We start from the raw sequence: 24766 nt of genomic DNA, 5'->3' as shown, positions 1-24766 counted from the left end.
TTGGTGTTGCTAAATATAATGTTATCTACTTAACCGATAGCAAAGTCCTGGAACTCTTGTAATACCTGATTAACCAGCCTCTGGAATATGGCTCTTGCATTAATTAGAAGGGTAGCACCTTAAATTCAAAATGTACAAAATCATTGTTTACCATCATCCCTTAGTTAAATCCATAGTAGCTGATTGTCACACCATATTTCATGCATCATTTTCTATAGTAATTTTTCTTGACATCAACACCCCAGATTTTTACAAAGCATTGAGTGTGCAAGGGCAGGTATGGAGTATTCTACTTTGTAGAAACATTGATCCTGGAATCATTTCTTCCTCTGCATCCAGAGTATTGTGAATTCCCCATAAAACTTTTGACACTGATATTAACCAGGTTTACCTGAGAGTGCCTGGGGAGTATTTCCCAGAATAGAGGAGTCCTGAGGAAGTAGTTCATTTGAGTCATAGTTACTTATTTTCCATAATCTTGATATGAGGTAGGAAATGGCTTTTGCAGGAGATATTAACTAACGTGGTGGTTGGTATATATGGATTTCGGCGTATGTTGCTTTCTATGTCTGTTTCCAGAATTTCTCTGATTCACTTAATATGTCATATTGTTTATATTACATCAGCACAAGGGGACACTTTAATACCAACTTTTCAATACATATTAACCTAACCTATAATGGAGATCAAGATAAGTATACAGAAAAAGTAGTATGATGGGCCACTCAAAGTACAGCCAAACAGACACCACATGCCAATTAATCTCTTCTTCCTGAATAGCTCAGCAGTGATCATTTTTTCCCGATCTCAGCTGCAGCCAAATTAGTGACATTCTCATGTGAGATATGATTAATGAGCATTATTCACCAATTTCAAACATTAGTTGAAAACAGTCACGTGACAAGTGAGCCAGTCGTGTACTAGAATTTGTGTTGTGTATATAACAATATTTCCTTAGCATTGAATACTTTGTTTTGCAATGCATGGAGGCCAAGATCATATGAATATAATTTTCCCACTTTAGCAATACAGACAGTAAAAGAATGCAGGCTATATATTACATTGTGTATGTGTGTATTACACTCTGTACTATTTTCTGAAAAAGGTCTGCAGAATAGGTGACCCAGCTTCCTTGGGTTCCTGTTAGAATACAGAACATTCCTGACTTCAGAATTTGAGCCACAAATTAGTTCCGCCTTATTCTGAAATCTCATTACACCAACAAACTAAGAAGGGCTCTTCTTTTTCTTCCTTCTGTTAATCCCATCAAATGGGGTCCACTCTACAAGTCCTCTCCCTCAAAAGTGCCATCTCCTCAATCACACTACATGCTAACACGCCTTCCTTTATGACAACATCTCATCACTTCTTGTTGGGTCAGCCTCTGTCTTTTTCCCCATCAATCTTAATCTGCTGGGCTGTTTTACCCATGTAGTTGTCAGGACTGGTCTGTAGAGATGCATTGGTGGTATAGTGGTGAGCATAGCTGCCTTCCAAGCAGTTGACCTGGATTTGATTCCCGGCCAATGCAAGGATGCATTTTGTCCTTCTCTGGAATTAATTTTGCGGTGAGGGATAGCTCAGTGGTTTGAGCATTGGCCTACTAAACCCAGGGTTGTGAGTTCAATCCTTGAGGGGGCCATTTAGGGATCTGGAGCAAAAACTGGGGATTGGTCCTGCTTTGAGCAGGGGGTTGGACTAGATGATCTCCTGAGGTCCCTTGCAACCCTGATAGTCTACATTACCAAACCATCTGAGCCTCCACTCCCTCATTTTTGTGTGTGTTACTTTCAGCATGTCTGTAACACACACATTCTCCACCTAGTCTTTCTTGCTTACGCCACTTGTCCATCTCAGCATTTGAATTTCTCCGGATCATTTGCTCGTTGTTCCCCAACACTGAGTGCCATACATTAAAACTGGAAGGACCACCGTTTTGTAGACTTTCCCTATGAATCTTATTGGTTTCTTCCTGTCACATTCTGCACCGCTTATCTCTTTCCATTAGAGCCAGGCATTTATTATCCTAGCTCTACTATTCTCCTTCACTAACCCAGATTCTGGAACCCAGATACTTGAAACTTTGCATTTTCAGTCCTGTCTGCCAGTCTAGTTTCAGGGAGAATGCGTCAGTGTTCACATTACTGAAATTACACACCCTGCCCTGTTTTTCCTCTGCTTATTTTGAGCTCATGTTTCTCCAACACATCTCTCCACTTATCAAGATCCTCTCCTCACGGCACAGAATTTCAGTTTCAAACAACATGCAGCAAGGTGCCTCCTTCTGTATGTTTCTTGTGAGGGTATCTAGGACCAGGATAAACAAGGGCTCTACGCTGATCCTTTTTGCACTCCAACCTTTCATAATAGTTCATGTGTTTCAGCACCAGAAGTTCTGACTGTTGGTGTTGCACCGACATATTTGGCTCCAATAAGCTGCACCAAGTTCTGCACTATCTTCCCCCTCAGGCACCACCAGAGGACTTCCCCTGGAACTCAGTCAGAGGCTTTTTCCAGATCCATGAACTTCATGTGAATACTTTTCCTCTGCCAGAACCAATTCCAAGCCCAGTTGAAGGTTGGCATCAGGTTGTGCAGCTGGTTGTAAAAATTTGCATAAATTGACACTGAGTCCTGAAATGAATCAAGAAAATGAGGGGTATTCTAGAAACGATGCACAGTGCTCCCGCCCCAGTGTGGTGGAAAGCTGCCCAGGGCTATGGTACAGCTTTGGACGTGTGCAGCTAACGAAGCTACCCCAGAAAACTAAGATCAGACAGGCAAGTTGGAATGTCGGCACACTAACTGGCTGTAGCGTGGACCCAGCAGAGACACTGAAGAGGAGGAAGGCACAGCGAGCATACATCCAGGGAACAAAACAGAAAAGGGAAAAAGAAAGAAAGAAATAGGCGAAGAATACAAAATGCTGTGGGGGCTCCAACTCGAGACATGGAATAGGCGTAGCCCTTGACAGTAAAATAAAGGAAAGAGAGGCTGACAGTAAATAGAATCAGCTTAAGGATGGTCAGGCTGGCTTTTGAATATGGCTTGCTAAACATAGTTAGTGCATATGCATCCCAGTCTGGCCGTGGGGAAGATGAGAAGACAAGTTTCTAGGAAACGTTAGGCACTGCTCTTCAGCAAATTCCAGGAAATAGTTATCAGCGGCCACTTAAATGGATGTCTTAGAGACAGATATGGAAATGAAGTGCTATTATTACAAATCTCAGGAATTTCTGAATCCTCCTTTGTAATCAGGGTTAAAAAGTGTCCTCTCAGTCAGTAAGTTCCTTCTCCTCACCCCAATATGCTCTGGATCTTGGCAGCACCATTTCTGCTGGATGGATACTGAAATGAAGTTTGTTTTCCAACAATGCTCTGTACCCTATATATCCCAGGGTTTCCTAGCCCATTAAATCCACAGTATTAAACCTCAACCTTTCCCTGCTCCTGATGAGAGCTTCACAGAGCCTCCTGCTTTCTCTCATAGTCAGCTGAATTTTCTGACTATCCAGATATTTTAGAACACATTTCACTCCATTTCCACTGAATCCATTTCACTCTGTGCCACATGAACTCATAGCAGCTGAAGAAGCACACCACCTTACAGCCCTTTTCCATACTGAAAATCTTTCAAACTCTTGGGAGAAAGTTTCAATGCGAGTTAGATTCCTAACTGCCATTTGTTCTTTGAAAAATCTCCTCTTGTATGTCCTTCAAAACTTACTTTTACCATAGTTGCTATTTGCTTTGGGGTCAAAGCTTTCCAAAGTGACTACGATGAAGTGAGCTGTAGCTCACGAAAGCTTATGCTAAAATAAATTGGTTAGTCTCTAGGTAAAAAGAAAAGGAGGACTTGTGGCACCTTAAAGTTCGGCTCCTGACTCCATACTTAGGTACTGTCATGTTGCATCTCTGTTGCCTTTCTGGTCTCTCTGAATGCACCCCTCCCTCAAGTGTTCGGCTTCTCCTTACCTGTGTCTCAGGGGAATCTTATGATTATTCCTACTGATGTCTACACTTCAAGCTGGAGGTGCAATTCCCAACATGAATAAACATACCCCGGCGAGCTCTGATTGAGCTAGCTTGCTACAAATATAGCATAACCTTTGTTCAACCAGTTAATGAATAATGATACTTAGCTCTTATATAGCACTTTTAATCTGCACTTCAATGGCAGCTGGTCTGTCAGGGAGATTGCCCTTTCTTGGGGTTGTGAGGAAGATGGCCCTTACAAATAAAACAATCATACATCTTCAACAGCTAAGAGAACAGAGCGAAACTCCTGCTAAATACACCCTTCCGTAGAAATATTATCTGCTTAGAAGTGCCTATGTGGTTTTAATGCCTTACAAGGACTTTTGGTGAAGAAGCACTGTCAGATCTGACGTTTCCTCTATTGGGAACTATATCATATCCTTGCAGGGGGATAGATTCGATCGCCTAGGAAGTGCTTCTTTTTCAAATGAGTATGATCCTATTTCTTTTCACTTTTTCAAGTTTGCTCCAGTGTTGTAAACCTCCATCTCTAGTTCCCTAACAATAACATGGGTTTGTTCTTTACAATTTATTGAATAACATTGCCATTCTGTAACAGGGCTAGAAGAAATTCTAATTCTTATACTACTCTATGTCACAGTTGTACTGGTTACACTCCCTTTTCTCTTTAGCTCACAACAGATTCTATGGGCATGATTCTCTAGTCACTTACATGGAATTTACGCTGGCGTAAAACCATTGATTTCAATGGAACTATGCCTGTTTTACACTAGTGTAAATGAGAGGAGAACCAGGTCCCTTCTTTGGGATACTGAGGAGGGAGGGAACTCTAGAAAAGGAATTGATTTTTCAGACAAGATTTTTAAATGCACTCTCAGTCTATTCATTGGTATCGGAAACATCACTTTGTAGCCTATAAAAAAAATTTGAGAGGGGCTCTTTGGAATAGCCTCTAAAAGTAAGTCAGCTCATCATGCTTAGTCTTGTTGCTCTGATAACTGGAGAGGCTCAGAGGTTTGTTCTCATGAGGAAGGCTTTTGAACACTCGCAAGTGCAAGAACTCCTCATTGCCAACATGGACCTGAAAGGTAAGAAGAAAGGGACAGTAAGTTCCATGGAATAAAAGCCTTCCAGGGACAGGACGTTTTAGCGAGTGTGTGTTTTGGGTTGGGGGAAGGGAAGAGGGGGCCAAGGAAGGGCTGTCTTGTTGGGGCACAGATTAGGAGTCATGAGCTCACTCCCTGGCTCTTTCACACATTCATTGTGTGGCCTTGGGGCAAGTCACTCAGGCACAGAAAGGTTGTTTCCCATCTGTAAAACAAGGATAATCAGATTTGTTTACCTGGCTGGGGTGGTGTTAATTAGATTAGAGCACCTCACTGCATTAATAAATCTGGGACCACAAACACTAAAACGCCTTCATCACAATCACATAGTTGTTGCATGGGGTCACTACAGGGAAGAGTGGCTCGTTTGGGTCCATATTAAACAAACATACAGTGGGATTTTCCATCTCCATCTCCAGGGACATTACCAGCAAGTCACCACCTGGGAACACTTTGTTCCCCGTTCCTTTTTTCCCTGATACAGGGTCCCCCTTTCCGGCCTCTTTGCCTGAGAGTGACCAGTCCTCCCACAGCCTTTTGCTCAGGTCTTCACCCTGAGGGCTCCCTCTATTCCAGCAGTCCATTCCTCCAGGCCAACCTGCCCGTCACACCTACTCCTTCCCACTCGGGGGAATCCACCCTCCTGCAAAAACCCTCAACTTCTGGGCTCAGCTTCCCCTGACTGGGCCATATCTTCCCCTTTTCCTACGGGACATTGCCTGAGGCTTCTGGTTGTCAGGGGTCCCTAACTTTGGTCTCCTCTCACCAAAAGCCTTCCTCCAAGCTCCTCACCAGCAGTTCATAGTTACTGTTCTCCTTCTAAACTCAGCTCTCTGCCAAGCAACTCCTGCCAGCTCTTCCTTGTTGCTTCCTGTTTCTCTCTGCGTGCGTGCGTGTCTCGCGCGCTCGCTCGCTCTCTCTCTCTCTCTCTCTCTCTCTCTCTCTCTGCCATGGTCTCAAACAGTTCTCACCTGCCAATCTTGCCCCCCCATCAAGGGCCCAAGTGCCCTCTTTTAAGCCCAAATCGGGGGTGAGCTGATGAGCAATAGGTGCCCATTCCCTCTTAAAGGGGCCAGTCCCTCTGTGACACCCATTCTAAGGGCCAAATCACAGGAACCTCTTTGTATTTAACTAATTGAACAAGAATGAAGTATAAGATACTACACATATAAAATTCAAATTGAGAGCCCATTCCCCTCTGCCCTGTACCTTGATGAAGTAGTTTATTCCAGCAACCAGCTGAGTTTTAAACTCCACAGCAGTGAAGACCTCAAATTTCTTCCCTTCTTTTTCTTCCACCTGAAGCTTCACCTTAAGAAGAAGAAAAAAAAGAGGGTTCTACTAGTTATTCGAGGCAGACGTAAAGTCTGGAACCCATGAGCTCCATTGTTAGTGTTTCTAAGATGCGGTACAGGTCACACTGCCATGGTGTCCCTGGACATGTTGCTCTTCATGTTTCTCAAAAACATAATGGCTAAAATGTGAGATGTTCCATAAAGCAAGATGTCAAGGTTCCTTCCCCACTCTGAACGCTAGGGTACAGATGTGGGGACCTGCATGAAAACCTCCTAAGCTTACTTTTACCAGCTTAGGTTAAAACTTCCCCAAGGTACAAACTATTTTACCCTTTGCCCTTGGACTTCCACTGCCACCACCAAACATTTATCTGGGTTTATTTTTATTAGGAAAGCGTCGTTTGGAAACGTCTTTCCCCCCCAAATCCTCCCAACCCTTGCACCCCACTTCCTGGGGAAGGTTTGGTAAAAATCCTCACCAATTTGCATAGGTGACCACAGCCCAAACCCTTGGATCTTAGAACAATGAAAAAAGCATTCAGTTCTTGAAAAGAAACATTTTAATATAAGAAACAGTAAAAAGAATCACCTCTGTAAAATCAGGATGGTAAATACCTTACAGGGTAATTAGATTCAAAACATAGAGAATCCATCTAGGCAGAACCTTAAGTTACAAAAAAGACACACAGACAGGAATATTCATTCTATTCAGCTCAGCTTAATTTTCTCAGCCATTTAAAGAAATCATAATCTAACGCATATCTAGCTAGATTACTTACTAAGTTCTAAGACTCCATTCCTGTTCTGTCCCCAGCAAAAGCATCACACAGACAGACACAGACCCTTTGTTTTTCTCCCTCCTCCCAGCTTTTGAAAGTATCTTGTCTCCTCATTGGTCATTTTGGTCAGGTGCCAGCGAGGTTACCTTTAGCTTCTTAACCCTTTACAGGTGAAAGGATTTTTCCTCTGGCCAGGAGGGATTTTAAAGGTGATTACCCCTCCCTTTATATTTATGACAAGATGTAACAGATATGGCAATTTCTTGTACTATCCCTGAAAAACCTTACTGAATGAAGTTCAAGTATCTTTGGGATCCAGGGTATTAAATACAAAGGTTATGTATTATTGTGGGCTGGGACTGTGTGATCTCTCTCTACGGGGGGAGATGTGATATGAACCCTGGGAAGTGTTATGACCTTCAACTGGACTGTATTTAATAACGTGCCAGACAAGAATGGACTTTTGGGACAAACAGTAACTAGTGGTTTGCTTGGGCCTCCAGGGGGAGGTGAAAGCAAATTCCTCACCTCCAGTTATGCCCAAAACCCAGCCTTTTGAAGCTACACCCTGAGGAGAGGACCATTTTCTGCGGATCACCTGTATTCAGAGTCTAAAGATCAAAGGCCCAAGCTGTATAAAGGGGAGACTGAACTATTCTGAGCTAAAGGCTGTTATGAACTCGTAACCACAACCCCCACCCTCCCCGTGTGCAGTTTGAAGGACAGACTCCTACCAGAAAGAGCCGGTGGTAACCTGTAACTGCTGGCAATTGCAGTTGTTCATAGCCTGTGGAGAGAAAGCCAGATGCTGGCCTGTTTAGGCAGTCTGGTTTGCTGGAAATATCACAGTGTGGGCGGGAACTCTGCAGCCTGGAAAAACCCTGGTCAGGAGGCAACGAGATACGTGTCTCCACCAAGAGAAGTGACAGCTAAGGATCAGGGAGCCTAGAGTGGGTGCTCTTGAGGGAGCACTGAGGGCAACTTCACTTGTATTTCCCCTGAGTTGTGACACAGGCTCACCAATTGGCCCTAATTCTAGACAGGCAGTGAACCTGGGGAAGCAGTGTGGTTCAGCAGACATGATATGAGGCTGGAACTCAAGAGATTTGGCTTCTAAATCCAGCTAGCCAGCTACTTTGCTATGTGACCATTGGCAAGTTATTTCCTCTGTCTGTGTCTCAGCTTCCCCTTCTCTACTGTGGGAAAATCATACTGACCCACCTATGCAAAGTGCTTTGAAATCTGCAGCTGAAAAACACTAGGTGTCAAAAACACACAAAACCATTCCTCTTGACAAAAGTCCTCTTCGGATCCATCTTCCTTTTCAAAATTAAAAACTGTTATTAACACCTGGATGCACAGAAGAACTCAGACTTTGTAACAGAGGCATGGCGCCTGTTGCACATCTGTGATTTTCACGGCATCTCACTGCAATCCACAAAGCCTGAGTTAGGCACCTAGGTTCCCTGTACAATGAATGGGGAGAGAGGGACAGGTTAGACTGCAAGCCACAAAAAGGCAGCAAGCTAGGCAGGGAGCTGCCTAAGCTAACAAAGGCTAGCCGATGCTGACAAAAGGGTATGCCAACCTCCACTCCTCCAACGGAGATTAGTGCCTACGCCCAGGTTGCAGGGAGGCGCCGCTCTCTGTTTAGTGATTCACGAACAAAACCCTCCGCCTGGTGTCAGGTGGCTTAGGTGCCTAAATAGTTTCTTGTGGGAATGAGTTAGATGCCTGCCTTGCCCACACAAAACAGGGGAGGGGGAGGACACAGGAGGAGGAAGAGCCGGGCTTTTCAGCCCACTGTTCAGAGCACTCATCTGGGATGTGAGAGAACTAGATTCTTCCCTCCTGCACTTAGGATTTGAACAGGGGTCTCTCTTCTCCCCCTTTTCTCCCCTCAAGCCAAGAGAAGAACTGAACCTGGGGCTCCCACATCCTAGGTGAGTGTGATAACCACTGAATTATGGGGTATTCTGATGTGGGGCTCCCTCAACCTGTCCTGCTGAGGATCAATAAAGAAAGAGTCAAGCGTGGGGGGACTGGACTCAGGGCCTCCTACCTCACAAGTGGGTGCCCTAGCCACCAGGCTATAGAGTCTCTCTCGCTCTGACTGTTCCATGGTGTACAAGTACTTACACAGCACTGCCACCTCTTCCTTCAGCCAGATTTTGAATGAGACTCTGTCTGGTAGCTGGCCTCTGGGCACACTTACCAGAACGTGGGCCCTGCACGTGACTTACGCAGCTGACTGCCTGTCTGGCTCTGGCTCATGGATCACTCCGAGGCTTAGGATGGAGATAGGCATTTGGATGCCTGGAGAGAGGCAGCAACGCGCATACTCAGAGGCAGAAACTTAGGCACCTTGGGAATTTTTACCCTGAAGACTTTGGCATTCGGTGAATTTAGGCACCTACAGGATTTGGCAGAAATTTTGTGGATTGCCATGGAGCCAAAACCAAGACTTGGAACCTAAATCTGGGCCTAAATTATATTAAACCTAGCTACATTACTATTAGGCAAGAGGGTTTGGGGATTTCCTCCAATGCTCCCCGCTCCCATTCTCCATCCATTGTATTGTAGTTTAAATAAATTACCGAAATAATTGAAACTAGAGTACTTGTATTGCATTATTTTGACAAATAAAATATGCAGAATATTGCAGAATTTTAAAATATTGTGTGCAGAATTTTTAATTTTTTGGTGCAGAATTTTTTATTTTTTTGCACAGAATTCCCCCAGAAGTAAGTTTTTAAACCACAAAATAATTTGGTGCTGAAGTAATGTCCCATTTCCTACAGGAATATAAGCGAAGGCCAGTTAAGTGAGGCTTTAGGAAGTCTGTTTAATGGATATTTCACAGTATGACACTTATGACTGGTAATAATAATAAATAAAAAGTGTTATAAAGTAATAAAGTTTTGCATTTCAAAAATTCTTTGACCATTGATTGAGGTTTACAACCCTTTGTGAGCTAGCTATTCTTATTCTCATATTACAGAAAGGAAAACTGAAGCACAGAGAGAGGAAGTGACTTGTCTAATATCATAGATAGAGGCAGTGATAGAACCTGAGAGAATTCACAAATTACTTTTGGTCTTTCTGTGCTCAGATCACTGAAGCACACTAACTACAGCATACGCTTTAGGTCAGGGGTGGGCAAACCTTTTGTCCTGAGGGCCACATCTGGGAATAGATTTTGTACGGCGGGCCACGAATGCTCACAAAATTGGGGTGCACGAGGTGGTGATGGCTCTGGTTGGGGATGCAGGCTCCAGGGTGCAGGTTCTGGGGTGGGGCTGGGGATGAGGAGTTTGGGGGGTAGGAGGGTGCTCCGGGCTGGGACCAAGGGGCTCGGAGGGTGGGAGAGGGATCAGAGCTGGGGCAGGGGGCTGGGGTGAGGGAAGGGGTTCAGGCTCTGGCTTGGGGTGTAGGCTTTGGGGTGGGACTGGGGATGAGGGGTTTGGGGTACAGGAGGGTGCTCTGGGCTGGGATCAAGGGGTTCAAAGGTGTGGTTCCTGGCCAATGGGAGCTGCAGGGGCAGCACTTGGGGTGGCGACAGCGTGCAGAGCGGAGGCCCCTGGCAGCCTGTACACATAGGAGCCGGAGGGGGGGGCCATGCTGCTGCTTCTGGGAGCCACGTGGTGCGGCCCCCGACCCTGATCCCCGGCTGGAGCACCAGGAGGGCCAGAGTGGAGTGGCCCCCAATCTTGCTCCTTGGCTGGAGTGAGGCAAGTCCCAGACCCCGCTCCCTAGTGGGAGCTCGAGGGCCAGATTAAAATGGCTGGTGGGTGAGATCTGGCCCGTGGGCCGAAGTTTGCCCACCCCTGCTTTAGGTTGAAGAGAGGGATATTTCAAACTTTACTTATAAGGACAAGGAAAGTTAATGATACTGACCAGTAATGCAGCCTTGTAGTGCCTCAACCCCAGCTCAATACAGCTGGTCTCACCTCCTTTGGGTGTATGGCTATGTATTCCTCCACCTCTCTGCTGTGCAGGAACACAAGCAAGGAGCATATACACAATCCAGCTCAGAAAAGGAAATTCCTGTTCCCTGTAAATATCCATTAAACAGGAGGAAAAAAAACATATGCCATTGTATTGCCGAGTCAGCACACCTGCTCCCACTCCAAGCACAGAAGGTTCCAGCTGGCTCCTCCTCAGGCTACTTCATGAAACTGTGGAGTGGAAATGTACCTAAAGGATTCCTGCATCCAGGACTCCCCCCACCCCCGGCAGGAGAAAAAGACAGGACCAAGAACTCGCTCATTTCACAGTCGAGCTGAGCTCTAGGTCACTTGTACTAGCACCTTCCCTCTCATAGGGCATGAGAGGGAGCTCTGGTCACTCTGTACGCTGTCTGTCATGGGGAAGGGCTCCCGTCCCCACCTGTACCCCCACTCATAAGAGTACATCTCATCGTAACTCCAAAACTGAAGCAGTGAAGCTCTAACTCTCCCCATGCAAAATGCAAATAACCCCCAGCAATCTTGTATTTTACAATGGGAGAATACGACCCACAGAGGGTGCAGTCAGTCTTAGCCCAATTCCTTTTCCTACAGTGCTACAGGTAAGGATATTACTAAGAGCCAGCTAGTGGACTGAGTGTGCCTGTCACTGCATTAGCAGCCAAGCTGCTGCTGCTGTGAACATTCTGTGTAAACACAACTGAAGTGCTGATGAGCTAATGCTGCAGCACTAAACCCGAAGGAAAAATCCAGTAATATCATGACCTTCCCCTCAGTGATTCTAGGCCCTGCTCTGAGTGTTAGAGGCTAGGCAGACAACCTGGATCAGCATATTTTGTTTTTCCACCCTAAAGCAGAACACTTGGCTCCACAGATGCAGATGAGCCACAGTCATATGTAGCCCGGGGGCTGACATTATTACCACAGAAACACCGACTCACAAGAGCATGTGACTGATGGGCATCACCAGGAGGGAGGGGAGCTCACATGAGAAGTGGTTCTGTGGTCCAGAAGAAGGGAGGAGGTAGACCAGTAGAGAGTCTCTGAGTAAAAATAAAAGGGTTAAACAAAAATAGGGTTGATGTAATGCTGGGGGTGTGTGTGTGTGTGGTGGGGGAATGCTACTATAGACCACTAAATCAGGGAGAGGAGGTGGAGGAGGCATTTCTAAACAAAAATATCCAAAACACAGGATCTGGTAGTAATGGGGGACTTTAACTACAGACATCTGTTGGTAAAGTAATACAGCAAAACACAAAAATCTCCAATAAGTTCTTTGTATGTATCCAGGACAAGTTTTTGTTCCAGAAAGTGGAGGAAGTAACCAGGGGCACAGCCATTTCAGACTTGATTCTGACCAGCAGGGAGGAATTCGTTGCGAATCTGAAGGTGAAAGGCAATTTGGGTGACAGTGATCATGAAAAGATGGATTTCATGATTCTAAGGAAAGGAAGGAGTGAGAGCAGCAAAATAAGGATAATGGACTTCAAAAAAGCAGACTAAAACTCAGAGAACTGGTAGTTAAGGTCCGATGGGAAGAATATCTAAGGGAAAAAATCAGTTCAAAAGAGCTGGCAGTTATAGAATCATAGAAGGTTAGGGCTGGAAGAAACCTCAGAGGTCATCTAGTTCAACCCCCTACTCAAAGCAGGACCAGTCACCAACTAAATCATCCCAGCCAGGGCTTTGTCAAACTGGACCTTAAAAACCTCTAAGGATGGAGATTACACCACCTCCCTGGGTAGCCCATTCCAATGCTTCACCACCCTCCTAGTGAAATAGTGTTTCCTAATATCCAACCTAGACCTCCCACACTGCAACTTGAGACCACTGGTCCTTGTTCTGTCATCTGCCACCACTGAGAACAGCCGAGCTCCAGCCTCTTTGGAAAACACTCCCTCCCTCCCCCCCCCCCCCCCATCAGGTAGTTGAAGGCTGCTATCAAATCCCCCCTCACTCTTCTCTTCTGCAGACTAAACAAGCCCAGTTCCCTCAGCCTCTCCTCATAAGTCATGTGCCCCAGCCTCTTGATAATTTTCATTGCCCTCTGCTGGACTCTCTCCAATTTGTCCACATCCTTTCTGTAGTGGAGGGCCCAAAACTGGACACATGTGTGGCCTCACCAGTGCTGAATAGAGTGAAATCATCACTTCCCTCAATCTGCTGGCAATGCTCCTACTAATGCAGCCCAATATGCCGTTAGCCTTCTTGGCAACAAGGGCACACTGCTGACTCATATCCAGCTTCTCATCCACTGTAATCCCCTGGTCCTTTTCTGCAGAACTGCTGCTTAGCCAGTCAGTCCCCAGCCTGTAGCGGTGCATGGGATTCCTCAAGGAGACAATATTAAAGACAACTATAAACTATTCTGACGCAAAGGAAAGATCGGAAGAATAGTACGAGGCCTATATGGCTCTATCAGGAGCTCTTTAATGACCTGAGAATCAAAAAGGAATCCTACCAAAAAGTGGAAATGTGGTCAAATTGATAAGGAGGAGTACAAAAGAACAGCACAAGTGTGCAGGGACCAAAATCAGAAAGGCTAAAGCACACCTAGCAAGGGACATAAAAGGCAATAAAAAGAGGTTACTTAAATACATTAGGAGTAAGAGAAAGATGAAGGAAAGTGTAGGTCCTCTATTTATTGGGGAAGGAGAGCTAATAACTGATGGCATCAAGAAAGCTGAGTTGCTTACTGCCTATTTTGCTTCAGTCTTCACTAAAAAGGTTAACGATGACCAGATACTCAACACAATTATTGACAACGAGGGGGAAGGAATGCAAGCCAAAATAGGGAAAGAACAGGTTGAAGAATATTTAGATACGTTAGATGTATTCAAGCAAGCAGAGCAGATGAAATCCATCCCAGGGTACTTAAGGAACTAGCTGAAGCAATCTTGTTAGCAATTATCTTTGAGAACTCCTGGAGGATGGGTGAGGTCCCAGAAGATCGGAGAAGGGCAAACAAAGTACCTATCTTTAAAGGGGGGGAAGGGGACGACAAGGAGGACCCAGGGAATTATAGACCAATTAGCCTAACTTCAATATTTGGAAAGATACTGAAGCAAATTATTAAACAATCAATTTGTAAGCATCTGGAGGATAATAGGGTTATAAAAAATAGTCGGCAGAACAAATCCTGCCGAACCAACTTAATTTTCTTCTTTGATTGGATTGCTGACCAAGTGGATGGGGGTGGGGCGCGGAAAACATGATATACTTTGATTTTATTAAGGCTTTTGACACAGTTCTGCATGACATTTTCACAAGCAAACTAGGGAAATGTGGTCTAGATGAAATTACTATAAGGTGGGTGAACAACTGGTACTCAAACAGTAGTTATCAATGGTTTGCTGTCAAATTGGGAGGGCACATCCAGTGGGGTCTTGCAGGGGTCATTCCTGTGTCTGGTACTATTCAATATTTTCATTAAGGACTTGGATAACGGAGTAGAGAATATGCTTATAAAATCTGCAGATGACACCAAGCTGGGAGGCGCTGCAAGCCTTTTGGAGGACAGGTTTAAAATTCAAAATGACCTTGACAAATTAGGGAATTGGTCTGAATTCAGCAAGATTAAATTCAATAAAGACAAGTGCAAAGTACTTCACTTAAGGAGGAAAAAATCAAATGCACAATTACAAAATGGAAATAATTATCTAGTTGAAGTGCTGAAAAGGTTCTGGAATTTATAGTGGACCACAAACTCAATACGATGCAGCTGCAAAAAAAGTTAATATCATTCTGGGGTGTATTAACAGGCGCATTGTATGGAAGACACAGGAGGTAATTGTCCCGCTCTACTCAGCACTGGTGTGGTCCCAGATGGAGTCCTGTGTCCAATTCTGGGCACCACAATTTAGGAAAGATGTGGATAAATTGGAAAGAGTCAAGAAAAGAGCAATAAAAATGATAAGAGGTTTAGAAAAGCTGACCTACGAGGAAAGGTTAAAAATAACTGGGTATATTTAGTCTTGAGAGAAGAAGACTGAGAGACCTGATAACAGCCTTCCAATATGTTAATGGCTGTTTTAAAGAGGAATGTGATCAATTGTTCTCCATGTCCACTGAAGGTGGGACAAGAAGTAATGGGCTTAATCTGCAGCAAGGAAGATTTAGGTTAGAAATTATTTCCTATTATCTAATTATAAGGGTAGTTAAGCTCTGGAATAGGCTTCCAAGGGAGGATGAGGAATCCCATCATTGGAAGCTTTAAAAACAAGACGGACAAACACCTGTCAGGGATGGTCTAGGTTTACTTGGTCCTGCCACAGCACAGGGGGCTGGACTTCTACCTGCTGCACATCCTCTTGTAGCTTGAAAAGTTTCAGGCTGGCCAGTCAGAATCACGTATGGGAGAGTATATTAGGATGAACCAGCAGCAACATGGACCTGCCACACTAGCCTGGGGCACACTGAAATGACTCCTCATGCTATCCAGAGCATGCCTATTTGCATTGTGCTGTGAGGTTCCCAGTTCTCTGACACTCCCTCTTGTGAGGTTAGGAAGGAGGTAGGGGATGTCTGAAGGGAGAAACATTGCATAAGGCTCTGTGAGAACATAGGGTGTTGGGCTGGTGGATATAAGAGGGAAGGTGAGGGCAGAATACCATATGTGAAGAGGAGTCTCTACCCAGTGGGATACGGTATGGTTTTGTAACTGTGTAGGCAGACTGTCTCTGGAGTTTCTGTATGCTGTGTAAGGAATCAAATCCACAGAGAGGTTTTGAAAACTTATAACAGACTTTTGGGAAACACTTAAATTGGACTTAGCACTACATGCTTATTCTATTTAAAAATTAGCACTATCCAAAAATCAATGTAGCATGTATTAAACACATTTAAAACCAGCTAAATTACATCAAAAAAGTAATCATTTAGCAGGGAATTATCATCCATTCTGGGGTGTTTCTGGTGGGGTCCCATAGGGATCTGTTATTGGCTCAATGCTATAAAATTTGTGTAAGCACAGTCAGGATGAGCTCCACCCTGACATCTGGTGGTGAGGTGTGGCAAGTTGTGGAAAAGAACTTCAGGGGCCAATCTCATTTGCATAGGCACACCCACCCTGCCTAGAATGAGGCCATAGCTGCCCAAATGGTCACTTTGGCTGCTGTGGGATCCCCTGTGTCTCTGTTATTGGGGCAGGAAGAATAAATTGTTATTACCCTGATTATGGGAATCAAGGACAGTGGAACTGTACTTGGCCTTTTGTTATGATGGAGGGACTCACCATCAACTAAGTAGCACTCGCTAGGCAAGGGACATGGGTTCCAAAACTCTGTGAATTGAGAGAGGTTGGGGATAGGTATTAATACTTGGTGGCATGGGCCCCCTGGTAAGGGCCTTACATGCTAATTGCACTTCCTCCTCTCTCCACTGTAGAATATCAGAGCCAATTTTGATTCCGTTAGGAGTCTAGTTACAGGCTGTTGAGCTGAATTCACTTTCAGCTAATGGTGCACCAGCACTGAGGCTTCCCTACTACAAGATGAAATCACAAAAGAGCTAAACTTACTAAGAGCTGAAATCACTGAGTGTTGTGTTAAGTAGTGGGGGAGCCTGAAGATATATGGTGGAGCAGTTTGCGGGATGGCTGGCAGAGCAGCTGGTGGAGCAGAGCAGTTTGTCGGATGCCTGGAGCAGCTCATGGGGTGGCTGGCAGAGCGGAGCCCCATGGAGAGGTGGGGCAATCAGCTTTGGACCATGTAAGGTGCCCCTTAACGCCCCCCCCACCCATCTCCACCCAGGTTGGGAGGTAAAACTCTGCAGATAAACTTTCGAACTCTGGGGCTGCCCTGACCAGGGACAGAGACTTTTGGGTCGTGGGACTTTGGGTGATTTTGGGTTGCTGGACTCAAGAACCAAAGGGAAAGGACACACCCCAATTTGCTTGGGGTGGGTTTTTTGCTCATGAGTTGTGTTATGAATCCTGTTGGTGGTGTTTCACCAGCATAATGCCACATTGTTTCTCTCTGTTATTAAAAGGCTTTTTGCTACACTCAGACTATGTGCTTGTGAGAGGGGAAGTATTGCCTCTCGGAGGCGCCCAGTGGGGGTGGTATATATTTGTCCCAGGTCACTGGGTGGAGGCTCGAGCCGGTTTTGCATTGTCTTATTGGAATGGAACCCCTAGATACTCAACCCAGCCCTTGTTGCTGCCAACACTGAGAGGCAGAAGGGTTACATTTGTTTATCCATGCATTATGTCTTGGAGAAAATATAAAATCATGGCTGGCAAATTTTGCAGATGACACAAAAAATTGTGGAGGTGTAAATAAGAACAGGACAGTTCTACAGAATGATCTGGATCACTTGGTAAACTAGATTAATTTAACAACATGCACTTTAATACAGCAAAATGCAAGGTCATACTTCTAGGAACAAAGAATGCAGGTCACACTTATAGAATGTGGGAATATATCCTAGAAAGCAGTAGGGATGTAAAATGTTAACTGGTTAACCGATAAGCATCGGTCTTACCAGTAACGTATTCAGTTCATGTTTAAATGCCTAATGTGTACATGAAAAACACCACAGCAGTACTATTTCATAGGGCAGCAGTTTTCCAACTTTTTTTCTGGGGACCCAGTTGAAGAAAACTGTTGATGTCCTCAACTCAACAGAGCTGGGGATGAGAGGTTTGGGAGGGGCTCAAGGATGAGGTAGAGGGTTGGGGTGAGGGCTGTGGCCAGGAATGAGGGGTTCAGGGTGTGGGAGAGGGCTCTGGGCTGGGGCAGGAGGTTGGGAAGGAGTCAGGGCTCTGGGCGAGGATGAGGGGTTTGGGGTGCAGAAAGGGGTTCCAGGTTTGGGGAGGCTCAGGGTGGGGCAGGGGGTTGGGGTGTGGGATTGGGACATGGGCTTACCTCCCGTGGCTCCCGGTCAGCAGTGCAGCTGGGGTGCAGAGGCAGGCTTCCCTCCTGTTCCAGCACCGCAGACTGCGCTGTGCCCAGGAAGTGGCCAGCAGCAGGTCTGGCTCCTAGGTGGAGGAGTGCAAGCGGCTCCGGGCGGCTCTCGCCCGCAGGCACCCTCCCCCTCCCCAGTGGAGCCGGTGCTTGGGGCGGGGGCAGCGTGTGGAGCCCCGTGGCCCCCCTAGAAGCCAGACCCACTGCTGGCTGCTTCCAGGGCACAGTGTGGTGTCAGAACAGGTAGGCACTAGCTTGCCTTAGCTGGGCACCACCGCCGACGGGACTTTTAACGTCCCGGTCAGCAGCACTGACCAGAGTGACCCAGTGCCTGACATGCCTGACCCAAAGTTTGAAAAACGCTCTCATAGGGTATGTGATAGGTATGTAACAGGTTCCGCATTGTTTGGACCATTGCTATGGAACTGACATCACATTTTAGTAGCATTAAACCTTCAAACATCATCACGTAGGTTATCGTGATTTTTGGTAACTACTATTCCCTAGTGAAGATGGAGTGATCGAAAAGGAGTAATGCCTGGAATCATTTCACAAAAATAACAGAAGACACCATTACGTGTAAACTGTGTAATACAGAGCTGAGATATGCAAACAGCACCAGAGCAATGCTGAACTATTTGAAGCTGAAACATCCCTCTGTTTCATGTGAAAAAGGCGGCAAAAATCAAACAACGCTGACCGTGTTTGTTTCTGGCAGTTCAAGAAAATGCAAAGAACAAGACTGACACCAGAGCATGTAAACATGTTAATTTTTCTTAACAAAAATCAGCAGTAGGTTGAAATTCTAATCGGACTTTTTGTGTTTTTGGATGGCTCAGGGCTATTACAGAAAAAATTAAACAAAAAAGTGGGTTTCACATATAAGACTGTCTGTTTTTGTTGTTAGTAAACGCACTTGACAAAGATAATGTGTGTGTGGTAGATTCATGGTGAACTTGTTAACGGTTAAACGGTTAACTGATACTTTTTAAAATGCTATTTACATCCCTAGAAAGCAGTGACACCGAAGAGGATTTAGGATCATTCTAAATAAGCAACTGAACATGAGCTCCCAGTGTGATGTACCTAAGACAGCAACATGATCCTTGGATGTACGAGCAGGATGGCAAGTAGAAATAGGGAGACGACATTACCATCCTGTCCAGCATTTAGTGAGACCATTACTGGAATACTCTGTCCAGTTCTGGTGTCTACACTTCAAAAACAATGTTGACATATTGGAAAGGGCTCAGAAAAGAGCTACAAGAATGATGCAAGTTCTGGAAAACCTGCTTTACAGTGAGAGACTAAAACTCTGCCTGCTTAGTTTATCCAAGAGAAAAGAGATCTTGATCACAGTCCATAAGTAACTACATGGGAAGATTTCTGATAGTAGCAGGTTCTTTACTCTAGCAGACACAAGCATAATAAGATCCAATGGCTGGAAGTCAAAGCTATATAAATTCAGAATAGAAATAAGGCCTACAGATGAGCATGGGCACATAGACTCCCCTGCCAGGGCCACATGCCACTGATCTTGAGCAACATGTGCAACTGCAGGACTTTTTGCTGCCACTCCAGACACAGCAGAGGGGCAGCTATTCCCTGCTAGCCCGCGTATCATCCCAAAACAGATAATCATACCCTAAGATTTTATTACAGGGATGAGTTGTCCCTTTAGGACTCTGAGAAGGAAACATCTTGGTGAAAGTGTAACTCCCCAATAACCCCACACCACACCTCTCCCTAAACCTGCTGCCGGACTGAAATCACTGCCTTCACTGCAACTGTGTTCTGCTTCCCAAAATACTTGAAATGCCTCTTCCGGATGGGGCTGAATGCAGAAGGGTACAATTACTTTAACACGAAGCCCTCTCCAATCCCCCACTGGCCTCTTTCACTCCCCAGTCTGCCTCCAGTCACCCGCTTCTGCCACATCCTGCCCTTCCCCCACCACCCCAGAGCAGCTATCTGGAGTCTCTTTGGTCCCTCCTGCTACCTGGAGCCTCCTTCCTGCCCCTCTGCTATCCCCCAAAGCAGGATTTCCCCCGAAGGACCATCACACTGCAAGGTGTATCATAGTCAAATAGCTTCACCTCCTGGCTCTGAGCCCAAAAGTACTCACATTCCCTCACACACTCACACTGTTTTGCTGTCCAGATCCCAGGCTATCCCCATTCCTCCACTCCCCACCGCCCCCCGCCCCAATCTCTGCTACTTGGCTCATTTGGTGGGTCGGAGGAATGTTTGGTGAGGGGGAGGGAGTGGCGATGTCAGGCGGCTTGGGCCACCTCCGCGCATCCTGTTTTCAGTTTAGGGAAATATGGTCACCCTACACATACTCTGCACTGCTGACAAGTTGCCAGCATTCTGCAGTTATCACCAGGAAGACCACAGTCAAACACCAAACATTCCTTTATAGAAAAATCCTATAGAATGTAATAGAAGATAAAAACCTTTCTAGAGAGTGTTGCAATCAATCTGCAGTATCATATAGCGAGGATATAATTATCTATTGAATCCTACAGGATGGTTTAAGAAGTCTGTAGAAAAGATCCTATTCTCTCCTAAACTCTGTAGGCACAATGGCCACACAGAGGAGTAAGGGGATAACCACCTTACTCCCCTTCTTGGGCTAACTACATCACAGGTAGAAGCAAGTGGGGGAGAGAGGGAGGGAAGGGAAAAGCAGCCTCTGCAGAACTGCTAGTCCCCCTCTTCTGCAGATGGGTGGGGAGTAGGGGAGCCAGGGCTCTGTCCCCCAACACACCAGCCAGCATAGTTGAGGTGGCATGCCATGGGAAGTACAGTAGAACCCCATTTATCCAACCCTACATTATCTGGCTCTCCGTATTAACCGAACAACTTGCGCACACAGGAAATTGACCTCACGTCTGTAACCATAGTGTCTTTTCAGCCGTGTAAAACAGATTGTATATTCTGTTAAGTAGCTAAGAAGACATTCTCATAAACTAGGGGAAACTGTTCCCAGAAAGTTTGTGGATGATACCAAGCTGGGAGGGGTTGGAAGTGCTTTGGAGGATAGGATTAAAATTCAAATAGATCTGGAGAAATGGTCTGAATTAAATAGGATGAAATTCAATAAGGACAAATGCAAAGTACTCCACTTAGGAAGGAACAATCAGTTGCACACATATAAAATGGGAAATGGGCTTAAAATGCTGTACTGATTCCTTTCTGCTGTACTCCTTCCTAGACAATCAAATGCTTGATTGTCTAGGAAGGAGTACAGCAGAAAGGAATCTGCAGGGTCATAGTGGATCACAAGCTAAACGAGTCCACAGCATAACAGTGTTGCAAAAAAAAAAGCAAACATCATTCTGGGATGTATTAGCAGTAGTGTTGTCAGCAAGACACAAGAAGTAATTCTTCTGTTCTACTCCATGCTGATTTGGCCTCAACTGGAGTATTGTGTCCAGTGCTGGGCACCACATTTCAGGAAAGATGTGGACAAACTGGAGAAAATCCAGAGAAAAGCAACAAAAATGATCAAAGGTCTAGAAAACATGACCTATGAGGGACGATTGAAAAAAATTGGGTTTGTTTAGTCTGGAGAAGAGACAACTGAAGGGGGACACAACAGTTTTCAAGTACATAAAAGATTGTTACAAGGAGGAGGGAGGTAAATTGTTGTCATTAACCTCTGAGAATAGGACAAGAAGTAATGGGCTTAAAATGCAGCTACGGCAGTTTAGGTTGGACATTAGGAAAAACTTTAATTGTCAGGGTAGTTAAGCACTGGAATAAATTGCCTAGGGAGGTTCCGGAATCTCTGTCATTGGAGATTTTTTAGAGCAGGTTAGAAAAACACCTGTCAGGGACAGTCTAGTCCTACCATGAGTGCAGGGGACTGGACTAGATGACCTCTCGAGGTCCCTTCCAGTCCTACAGTTCTATAAGGCGGGTATGTATGTTTTAATGCTTTTCTGGACAGGGTCAGCTAGTTTAAAAGCAACTTCATATTTTAAAATAATGGATAAAAAGCTCTTTGCCCATTCTCCTGATTATCTGAATTTTGGATTATCTGATCTGGCCCCGGTCCCAATTAGATCCGATAAACGGGGTTCTACTGTAATTTGTTCCAGATACAGGGCTGGCAGAGATAACTTTTCCCCTGGAGCAAGGGGGAGTCTAAATTCCAATCTGGTTTCTGGTCTGCCCTTGGGACTTCACACAGGTCCAGGGACCCCGGAACCAGAGGTGTCAGGGGGGCCATAGCCCTCCCACTTTTTGAAAGTGGATAGGCCTGGGCCGTCCAATTTTTGCCAGGGCAGACCTTGCTCCCTTCTCCCCGAGGCCCCACTCACGAGGCAGGCCAACATGGAGCCTGGCTGGGGAGCTGGGACAGTTGCGTGTGGATCTTCCACCTGCCCACGGTGTGAGAGCAGCCCCAGGCCTGTGTCCCCACCCCCAGGATCCGCACCGGGCTGTGGAGGTGCAGGGTCCATGACTCCGCATGGGCTCCCCACAGCTGCCCGCGCAGCTCTCAGGAAGGGGGGGCTTGGAGCAGCTGTTTTTGGCTCACCCTGAACAGGCACCCTGGCCCCACTCTGGCTTCTGGCTTGGCTGGGGGCAGGGCCCCCAGTGCCCCCACTTTTGGGAAGGCTCCAATGCCCTTGCACAGGTCTCAGAGCAAAGCCAGAATTGAGCCCTATAAACATTTTAAAGTAATTTTTATAGACCCCCCCTCCTTTTGATTTCATCCTTATTAAATTATGTAAGACTTCTCATTTTTGAAGAATTTTTTAGGCAAATTTCGAAGCCTCTCCTTTCCGGTGGAGAAGGATTTCGTTGTGTGTTTCAACAAGACATAAAACAATCTCCCTCATTCAGAGTGTTCCTAAACGACAGTCCCTGCTCTTGATTTACAGGCCCCCACATTCCCGTGCAGAGGTGAACCTCCTGAGAAATCATCACTGGCATTACCACACTTTTTTACTCTCTGCAGCAGACAAGTACCTCATGCCCTGAGCAGCAGCTCCGCTTGTCACTCAGTTTCTATTCTCAATACACGCTGTTTACGAGAGAAAAGTTGCTTTTATTTTGTAGTGCGTTGCCATTTCCCCCCTCTGTAGGGTGACCAGACGTCCCGTTTTTAGACCCTCTTGCAGATGTCCCAACTTTTTTTAAAAAAAATGGGCAAACTGTCCCATATTTTCTGTCGGTCCGTCCTCCATCAGTACCGGCGGGTCCTGCTGCCGGCTGGATCCCTACTCGCCAGCTGCCTGCCCACCAGCGGTGGGGTGGGGCGGAGTGGGGGGTCCAGTGGCTGAGGGTGGGGCTGGGTGTGCAAGGCTGGTGGCAGGACAAAGATGCAGCGTGTGGGGCTGGCCGCTCCTGCCAGTCTGTCAGCGCAGCCCCTGCTGAATGCTGGCTCTTGATCAGCAGGGCCCTGCCCCAGTCCCGTTTCCGGCTGGCGCTGGCTGCACGCTGTGAGCTGAGTGTCAGCAGGTGCCACACAGCGGCTGGTTATGTGTCACCTCTGCTACCCCCCCCTTACCTGCTCCTCCTCGGTCTTTTTAACAGGGGCTCAGTCCACTCCATGTTAACTTGAACGTTTGCACTGCATCACTCTGATTGCTTGCCGCTGAACTCACCTGAACAGGAGTCATTTTACCAGGTGTCTCAGACCCAGCACAGGGACGCGAACCATGGGCACCCTGCCCGCCGCCGCTCAACCAGGCGCGCTGGGTGCAAAGGCCTCCTTGCCCCCCGCCCCGGCTTAGCGGCTCCGTAGCCCGGCCAGGCGCCCCCTCACCTCATCGAGGATCTGCTGCGTCTCCGGGGTGGCCGGCCGGACACCCGTCAGCCCGCCACACTGCATGGCGGCGGCGGCAGCTGAGTGCGGAGCTCCGAGTCCGCCACCAGCCAGGCCGAAGCGACGTCGCCAGGACCAAAGGTTCCGTCACGTGAGCTCAGCCCCGGGCTCCTATTGGGCGGGCTGGAGGAGAAGGTGGGTGCGACTCTGAGATGCCAACTCACGCGCCCTGACCAGGCTCCGGGCAGGGGCGTGTGACGGGCAGGCGCGTCCCCAGCGAGCCAGCCCCGCCCAGCCCCGCGAGCCCGCCCGCGCGCCTCCGTGGCGGAGGCTGGATCCGGCTGCTGTCCCGGGCGGGACTCGGGGCGCCAGCGCCTCCTCCCCGCTCAAGGAGCGCGGTGGGGGCCAGGGCGCGGCCCCGTGGAGCGGGGACGGGGAAGCCCCGGGCAAGCGGGGGGAGCGTAGATCTCGGAGACGCGCCGCACCGTCCTTTGAGAGGCGTTGAGAAGAGGCCTGAGCGCTCACCCCTGGCTGCTGCCTCGCCCTGCATGAGTCCGGGCAGGGCGAGGCCAGTCTGGTGCACGAGAAGTGGCTCCAGGCAGCGGCAGCGCCCGGGACAGGCATGGGCAGAACTGCTATCCCATGATCACAGCACTGAAGTGGGTCAGTGTGGCAAGTAAACAGCTGATCCTTTGGCACTGACCCTACGTTTAATTCACTCATTGTATATAAAAAGTGTATGCAGGTGGGGTGCAGGCTTTAAGACCTCTTTCCACCCACCTTGTGCTGCAGGAGACAGGGAGACCAGCTACTTGCGCTGGGGTCTCTGTATTGTTGCCAACTTCTGGAAAAGTTTTGCAAGGGACACTTGGCCAAATATGCTGGGTTTCTGGGGTCACTGAAAGTTTTGTGTACATTCTGAAGAGGTTTAAGAT

The 24766-nt window shown here is 46.8% G+C and overlaps 1 protein-coding gene and 1 non-coding gene across 5 annotated transcripts; one reads left to right on the top strand and one right to left on the bottom strand.

Moving 5' to 3' along the window:
* The first annotated feature begins 1459 nt into the window (after positions 1-1459).
* TRNAG-UCC lies at positions 1460-1531 on the top strand. The gene has a single exon. It is a non-coding gene; the product is annotated as a tRNA-Gly (tRNA).
* Positions 1532-4143: 2612 nt separating this feature from the next.
* Positions 4144-24204, bottom strand: LOC102946495 (cystatin-B). 4 transcript variants are annotated; one of them, XM_043545307.1, is made up of 5 exons: positions 23832-24081; positions 12089-12190; positions 11077-11233; positions 6315-6416; positions 4144-5080 (listed from the first exon to the last, which is right to left on the bottom strand). In XM_043545307.1, exons 1-5 carry the CDS (start codon positions 23834-23836, stop codon positions 4952-4954), a joined length of 495 nt encoding a protein of 164 aa, XP_043401242.1. In that variant the 5' UTR covers positions 23837-24081; the 3' UTR covers positions 4144-4951. The 4 variants fall into 4 exon arrangements, with proteins under 4 accessions (XP_043401242.1, XP_043401602.1, XP_043401936.1 ...); XM_043545667.1 differs by lacking the exon at positions 23832-24081 and adding an exon at positions 23033-23052; XM_043546001.1 differs by lacking the exon at positions 12089-12190 and having other exon boundaries at positions 23832-23974.
* Positions 24205-24766: the final 562 nt, after the last annotated feature.

Source organism: Chelonia mydas, chromosome 1 (assembly GCF_015237465.2).
Source record: "Chelonia mydas isolate rCheMyd1 chromosome 1, rCheMyd1.pri.v2, whole genome shotgun sequence".
NCBI lineage: Eukaryota > Metazoa > Chordata > Testudines > Cheloniidae > Chelonia > Chelonia mydas.
This window is presented reverse-complemented; position numbering and strand designations above follow the sequence as displayed.

What these genes read in the sequence shown, in the direction of transcription:
- LOC102946495 (XM_043545307.1), bottom strand. An exon ending in ACTACAAGGCTGCATTACTG is followed by an intron (nt 6,417 to 11,076) that starts GTCAGTATCATT and finishes CTTCTTCTTAAG; the next exon opens with GTGAAGCTTCAGGTGGAAGA. An exon ending in GAATAAACTACTTCATCAAG is followed by an intron (nt 5,081 to 6,314) that starts GTACAGGGCAGA and finishes CTTACCTTTCAG; the next exon opens with GTCCATGTTGGCAATGAGGA.